Source organism: Zingiber officinale, chromosome 3B (assembly GCF_018446385.1).
Source record: "Zingiber officinale cultivar Zhangliang chromosome 3B, Zo_v1.1, whole genome shotgun sequence".
Lineage (NCBI taxonomy): Eukaryota > Viridiplantae > Streptophyta > Magnoliopsida > Zingiberales > Zingiberaceae > Zingiber > Zingiber officinale.
The window spans coordinates 41,302,388-41,310,256 of NC_055991.1; the positions used below are offsets into that span (position 1 = coordinate 41,302,388).

At 38.0% G+C, this 7,869-nt stretch overlaps 1 protein-coding gene across 1 annotated transcript; it reads left to right on the forward strand.

Annotated features, from left to right (window-relative positions):
* Window positions 1-1,155: 1,155 nt before the first annotated feature.
* LOC121968232 (sucrose transport protein SUT1-like) lies at window positions 1,156-4,063 on the forward strand. Its single transcript, XM_042518692.1, has 14 exons — window positions 1,156-1,389; window positions 1,529-1,594; window positions 1,667-1,765; window positions 1,848-1,912; window positions 1,997-2,081; window positions 2,167-2,200; window positions 2,284-2,383; window positions 2,501-2,576; window positions 2,692-2,871; window positions 2,956-3,099; window positions 3,166-3,399; window positions 3,480-3,543; window positions 3,627-3,670; window positions 3,797-4,063. Exons 1-14 carry the CDS (start codon window positions 1,177-1,179, stop codon window positions 3,968-3,970), a joined length of 1,578 nt encoding a protein of 525 aa, XP_042374626.1. The 5' UTR covers window positions 1,156-1,176; the 3' UTR covers window positions 3,971-4,063.
* Window positions 4,064-7,869: the final 3,806 nt, after the last annotated feature.

A 7,869-nucleotide genomic window follows, 5' to 3' on the forward strand; every position in this document is an offset into this window, starting at 1 on the left:
TGAAAATAAGTTATGAGCACTAGTCTTTAGTATTTTAAAAACCAAATGTACCAGATAAAATATTTATAATTAATCAAGTGCTTATTTAATTAATAATTTTGCTTTTTAAAAAAAGTTACAATGAATGACGGAACTTGCATGTTTTTTTTATTAAATTCGATGGAGGGTATATACATATAACATCATCAGCATCAAAATTTCTAGTTTATATTTTAATCTATTTTATCATTATCTTTCGTGGGCAAATTAAAAATAACTATTGTTCACTAATTTTTTTTTTGTTTTTTTTTTGATAATTCACCTTCATTTAGGATACTGATATATAAAATATTACACGTTCATATATTTCCAAACATACAGATATTTTAAGCGACCGGTCAAAAAAGGAAAGTCATTATAGTATCCCTGATATATCATTGTTATAATATCTATCATCTTATAAAAATATAAATATAAAATTCACTGTCACATCATTATTATAATAATATATCTTTTCCATCTATATTTTTCTTTTAACATTAATATTCATTTTTTATAAGTCTCACCGTCTATTCAATAATCTTAAAATATATAATATTAAATAAATATATTTTAAAATATTTAAATTATTATTATTATTTTAATCATACCAGAAGGTTTATAATTTTTAATAAATAAAATTAAAAAATAATTTAAAAAATGCACATGGGTGGGCTAGCCCCTGACTGACCACCTCACTTTCCTTAAACATATTTAATATTTTGAACGCTTTCAAGTAAAAGAATATTATAACATCCTTTTATAATAATATTTAACATCAAGAAATATTATAACATCCCATTATAACATGTATTGGGTTTCAGGCAAAAACATTTCCGTCTGGATTACCCATTTCTGCTTACCATTTTATACGCTTGGTTTTGGGGGAGTGAGCCGAAGTTTATATATATAAATAAATGTATATGAACCGTAAATTTGTACTTAATTGACAGGTAACTAATAACCAACCAAAACAAATATAAAAAATATACTTTAGCAGATACCATCAATTCGTTACTTGTTTTGCTAGATAAAACATTAAAACGTATCCACCAACCCAGCCTTTTCCATTGATTCCCGGCCAGCACTTCCACGCCATTTATTTAAGTGCCTGGCTCTGCTAGCTCCTACGTACGCTGAGCCCATCATTGTTAGAAGATGGCTGGGGTCGGACAGCGCGAAGCGAGCGGGCAAGGCCGCAAGCTGGAGCTCGCGGAAGCTACGCATGCGGGAGAAGCCTATGATGGTGAGTCTCCGGTGGTGGCGGTGAAGCACATCAGCTTGACGAGGCTCATCTTTGCTTGTATGGTGACTGGCGGGGTGCAATATGGCTGGGCGCTACAGCTTTCCTTGCTCACGCCCTATGTCCAGGTTTAAAAAGCACATGATTATTGCATGTTTCTTGTCGTTTGAACTCACGCCCACCTGATCGCTATGACTCGTACCTTTGTGAATATAATGATCAATCTCTTTGACTATCTATTGCTAACTCTGCATCTGTTTTGGACAGACGTTGGGGCTTTCACATGCTCTGTCTTCCATAGTGTGGCTTTGCGGTCCTGTTGCAGGTTTCGTGGTAATTATCTTTTCATATAAATTTCACTTTTGTATGAACTAGACTCATTGTAATTAAAGTAATTTTGTGTAGGTGCAACCTATTATAGGCCTGTGGAGTGATAGGTGTCAATCACGATTTGGAAGGAGAAGACCCTTCATATTTGTTGGATGCATATTGATATCCATCGCTGTGAGGCTCAACCTATTAAACAAATACAAATTGATCATGATTGTTAATTACTAAGTTTTCATATGCATTGTTGATGTTTTAGGTTATTGTGTTAGGGTTTTCGTCAGATATTGGGCGTGCACTAGGTGATACGAAAGAGCATTGCAGGTGAACTGAGAATTTATAATTTTCATGCTTTAACATTATATTTACAACTTAATTTTAGTTAACTTGGGATGCTAATTAATGCAGCGTTTATAATGGTCCTCGATGGCATGCAGCAGTAGTGTATTGTTTGGGGTTTTGGCTATTAGATTTTTCTAATAACACAGTTCAAGTAGGCATCTTTTCTAATTAATCTTAAGAATATTCCAAGGTGAAATCGTTCCATTTCACATAATATGTATAATTTTAATTTGCAGGGTCCAACTCGAGCACTTATGGCCGATCTCTCAAGTAAATATTTACTTATTTATATATTTTCATAAAACTTAATGACAAAATATATATGTATCAAAATTGAGTGGCGTGTGTGATAGGTCATCATGGACCTAACACAGCAAATGCTATATTTGCCTCATGGATGGCAGCGGGAAATATCTTGGGATATTTATCTGGTTCTAGCGGATCTTGGCACAAGTATGAATTGACTTCTTGAGTCTGATTACTTAACTTAAACTAATTATCATCACTAATCACAAATGTACAATACGTATAATACAAAAACTAATCTTTCCTTTTCAAATATTGTTAAAGGTGGTTTCCTTTCTTGGTGACAAATGCATGTTGTGAAGCCTGTGCAAACTTGAAAGGTGCATTTTTAGTTGCAGTGGTAGGTCCTGATCCATTTGTCATAGTCATCAACTCCATAAATATGCTGATACCATGAAGTTGAATTTATATATTTTTACTTTACCTTTTGATAAATTGTTATTTGTTGGAAACAGGTTTTATTGTTTATTACTTTGACAGCCACTCTATTTATCGCCAAAGAAGTTTGTCTATGTGACTTGAATAAATCTGCAAGCGTAGATCAACAAAAGACAAGTTTTTTTGATGTCTTCAGGGCCTTTAAGAATTTGCCTCCTGGAATGCCTTCAGTGCTTCTTGTTACTGCCCTAACTTGGGTATGATTAGCTAAAACTAACTCAATTATAAAATATACATATAAACAATAGATGTGTAGATCATGTTGCATTTTATCAATGTAGTTGTCGTGGTTCCCCTTTACACTCTATAATACTGATTGGATGGGTCGAGAAATCTACTATGGCAAACCTAAAGGAACCAGTGAACAAATTGATGTTTACGATCGAGGTGTTAGAGAAGGCGCCTTAGGATTACTCTTGAATTCTGTAAGGAACTATTTCTTTATTTACATCCATCTAAAATTCATCTCATACATGATTTCATATTGTCAGGTTGTATTGGGCATATCATCTTTTTTGATCGCACCAATGTGTCGAAAGTTGAGTGTAAAAGTAGTATGGGCGATCAGCAATTTTACCCTATTCGTTAGCATGGCTGCCATTTGCATCATTAGCGTTTGGTCCTCAAAAGAGTTTCATTCTTCAGCACAATCGAGACTCACTGCAGATCCCATGATTAGAATTGTTGCTTTGGCTGTCTTTACAATTCTCGGTTTTCCACTAGCTGTGAGTATCACATTTTCTTACTTATCACATGTTTTCTAGGCGATCAATTATGTTGAATTCTTATCATTCTTTCTTGATAGGTTGTATACAGTATTCCTTTTGCAGTAACAGCACAATTAACTGCTAATGCGGAAGGCGGCCAAGGTCAGTTGAAATCATTAACTATACATTTTCACCAAGAACTTTATATGTATATCTTCCCCTCGCTGAATCAACATCCTTCTCAGGACTTTGCGTTGGAGTTTTGAATGTTTCAATCGTTATTCCTCAGGTGTGTTCCTTATCCTATTTTAGTTCAAGCAATTTATCTAAACTACAAATTGTCATTTGCTGTGTAGCTAGTTTTAAACTGTGTAGACCTTTTGCTAACTCATTGCCACACACTTCGATTCTGTAGGTGATCGTTGCTCTTGGAGCAGGGCCATGGGATGCTCTGTTTGGGAAGGGGAACATGCCTGCCTTTGCTTTGGCTTCTGCGATTGCTTTTGTATGCAGCATTGTCGTCCTTTTCGTACTTCCAAGACTCTCAAAGAGTAACTATAAGACTTCAGGAGTCTCTGGCGGGCACTGATCTTTAGATTGTAACTAAAGAGGAGTCTGGTTCTAGTAGGATTATAAAAAGCATTTAGCTTATTTTTCTTAGTAAGAAACTCTGAAGGCAAGTACCCAATCAAATCCGTAAAAATGAACTAGTGAACTTTTTTTTTTTTGTAAAATATCGAAAAAGGCGAATAACCATAAGGGAATTTTCCGGAATTTTTAGAAATTTTTTTGAAATTTTTCAGATCTCGTATGATGAATTTACGGGGATAAATATTGAGCCCCGGGAAAACTTGTTTGGGCTACCCTATTTAAGCGAGAAAAAGTTTAATTTTTATTTTTTATTATTTTTTTCTTTTTTCCTTTTTCTTCATTTTCGTCATTTTCTTCTCCCGCGTGCTCGTACTCTAAGCCTTGTGACGCATCTCCTCCCTTTCCCAACCAGCGACGGTTTCTCCTCCCTCGAGTATAAGGCAGTGGGCAAGAGGAATCGAGCACTTCCTCTTCCCGATTCCTCTTCCCCCATTTCTTCTTCTTCCCCATCTCCACCGCCGCCCTTCCCCCGGCTCGAGCTGTGATTGCGGCTACGAGACGAGGTCGAGCATCGGTGCCAATCCTTCCTTCTTGCTGCGAGCTCCCGCCGGCCGAACCCTTTCCTTGCGTCGACGCCTCTCCGCTAAACGCCGAAGGCCACCGCTGGTGTCTAGGTGTCACCCTCTTTCCGCACAGAGTAGCGCCGACGCCGCTACAAACCAACCTCACCAGTGCCCTAGAACTGTCGCCGGTCACCAGATCTGCCTTTGCGAGCAACCGCCTACCCGTGCCTTAGACCTCACGATCGGGTCTTCTTTCTTCGTCCAGCAGTCGCCAGCAAAGAGGGAACGAGGGGCACTAATTAAGACCCAATTTTGTCGCGAATTGGGCATCAAACAATGAAGTATTAAACTCCTCCTACGCTAATGTAGCATAGAAATGACTCGAGTCGTCCGTCAACGAAAGTAACAATAGGATGGTAAACTTAGGATCGTGCGTTATTCCTATTTTTGGGGTTTTTAATATGAAAATGGGGTTTTGTATTTTAATTCTAAATCTAAAAAATGAAAAGCAGAACAAGAAAGAAACTAATCTAATGCTGGAATGAAATCTAACTAGGTATGAATAATTAATCCACAGCGCATTGTCACTCTATATTATGGGTTAATCATCAACACGATTAAACTAAAGATCGAAATAGCGAAACATCAAATGAAATCTAATCTAAATTATGAAAGACAATGCAAGTAATAAAGTTAAACCTAACCTAACTAAAAGGCAATGTGAAGTAAAGCATCAACGAAACTAAGCATGTAATAAAACCTAAACCATGAAACAAAACCTAAACTAATCTATCCTAATTGCATTCAATCAAAAATAGAACTTAACAAAATTGAACAAACAAAATAAAGTAAGAATTAACCAAATTAAAATGCATCAAAATAAACCTAACTAATGGTTGAAGCAATTGATCGAACACGTTGTGTACATAAATCTAATTAAGCAAAGTATGTGCAATTCAAGCATGGAAATAACGTTCAATACAAGCATTCAACCACAAAACATCAACAAAAGCAAACATAAGCAATGAACAGGAAATAAACTAAAAATTCCAACCACAATCCACACTTCTTGTTCGAATACCAACGACTACCTCCGTCGTCACACGGAGACCCGACTTCGGAACCCCCAAAACCGGTGGACAGTAGCTCACTGCTGGTTGCTACTAGCTTCAACGACGACGTAAATGGGATGAACAAATCTTCCACCAGAGAACCCTCCGCTGGAAGTGGCTGTACTGTGATGAACTGCCTGAATGAAATGGAACGAAACCGCCGTTGCTCCTCTGCTCTGCCGCCTGAACCCCAGAAGGAAGAACTGAAGGAAGAACGTAGGGAGATGGAGGTCACACCGGAGAAACCCTCTCCGGTGAGGTGGAATTCATTGTTGCCAAAGCTTGCTGTCTCGCGGAGAATCTGCTGCCGTGGCCGATGGAATCACAAGGAGAAGGGTGGCTGTGCATGGCCGGCCGGCGGCAAAAGAAAAGAAGGAAAACAGGGCCACCGCCCGGAGAGAAGGAAGGAAGAAGAAAGTCGTCGGTAGGGGAAAACTGTGCGTGCCCTAGCTGCCGTGAATCGAGAGAAGTCGCGACGAAGAGTGGTTCTGTTATGTTCCGTCCGCGTGAAAGGTAAGGTTTCTTGATGGATTTTGGGTTTCGGGTTTGGGTTAATGAAAAGATCCGGATCCAATAAGAGAAGTGGAATTGGGCTTGAAGAATGGGTTGTGTTTGGATTTGGCTCTTCTTGATTCAACTTGGAATAACATGAGCCCTTGGATTATTTGATTCCGATCAACGGTCCAAATTACTTTCCTACAAAACAAGATGCACCTTTTAGATAAAATCCTACAAAATATAGGAAAAATTATATCAAGACTCTAAATAAATATCAACTCGTAAAACATGATATAAATACAAGATTAAGCATATGAGATGATAAAAATGATAAGTATAATAGCCAAAATAGTGCATCAAAATACTAGTTATCAGGCACCGATTCAACTTCTACTAATTCCTGCCATAAGAAGGTATGCTGTGTTTTTACGTTTCTATTCTGCCTTCTGTTCAACTGCCGGCCATGGTATTCATATGATATCCAACCTATAACACAATATGACCTTGCTAAAGTCTGGCCAACAAGTGTTGATTGGGGCATTTGATTTGGAAGACAATAGGTCTACAACTTCGGCCATCATCTTTTGGGCTGCAAACCCCTCCGGTTGAAAGCCACAACAACTACCATCAAGCTTGGTGAGTGCTAGGGATAAGTTGTGGCTATACTGGTTCTTCTCTTTATTTCCATTTTTGAGAGGTTATATTAGAATTGAGTTGGTTATTTGAATTATAGTAGAGTGGATCCAATTTGGAATTTCTTAATTTGATTAGGATTTAGTTTAGCTAATTAATGCATGATAGAATTAGCTAAACTAAACATTTTGACACTGGACTTTGGGGCGAGACGAGCATCTCGACGTCGGATTTGGACCGGATTGGACCTTTCCATTGGAAGCGGGTACTTTGACTTATCTTTTTAGATATGTCATTTGATATGCATAGTAGTTTTTAACAAGTAGTAATAATTATATTTCTTATCTGCATCGGTTTGTCACTACCGGATATCTGTTACATGCTTATTTTTGCTTACATGTTATGCATTCCATATTAGTACCCACCTGATTTTATATGTTTATAGAGGTTGTGACATAACCATGTCTTATTATGTTTAGGATCTAGGTTTTTATACCTTATCTGACCTGTGTACCTAGACCGTTGATTTGGTTCATTTGTCCTATGATACACATTATGTAGAGATGGATAGGATTAGGATATTTCTATGTTTAGTGACATGCACCATCTCGTATGATTGCATGTTGTGCGATAGTCGGCTCCATTATTATTGAGCACATGGCTAGTTACATGGATTTGAACACACACAACCACTCATGAGTTAGTGATTTTATCAGGCAGGGTGTGTTGCAGTAGGTTGCTCTGTCAAGGGCTCCGTTGGTCCACTCATGGGTAGTGTAACGCAGCGTTGTAGCAGAACAGGTATCCCTCCTCTGGACTTGCTCAGGGAGATGAGAGCATTGAGCTCCCCCACTTATGATTTGGGGTAAGGAGGATAGGTGTACTCCTATAGCATCCCGTCCACTCGGTCACTCATCAGGAGCAGTGATAGTAGAGTGCACGGTTGTCACAGCCCTACCCATTTAGTCTCACAATCGTGTGTGAGACGGCTAACTAGCAGTAGGGGTGACTAGGACATGTCATTGACATCATACGCATTGATTCATTTATTGTTTATGTTTGCTGCACTTATATGCTGCATATTTGGTGGA

What these genes read in the sequence shown, in the direction of transcription:
- LOC121968232 (XM_042518692.1), top strand. Translation starts at nt 1,177, where the DNA reads ATGGCTGGGGTCGGACAGCGCGAAGCGAGCGGGCAAGGCCGCAAGCTG. An exon ending in ACTTATGGCCGATCTCTCAA is followed by an intron (nt 2,201 to 2,283) that starts GTAAATATTTAC and finishes CGTGTGTGATAG; the next exon opens with GTCATCATGGACCTAACACA. An exon ending in TTGTTACTGCCCTAACTTGG is followed by an intron (nt 2,872 to 2,955) that starts GTATGATTAGCT and finishes TTATCAATGTAG; the next exon opens with TTGTCGTGGTTCCCCTTTAC.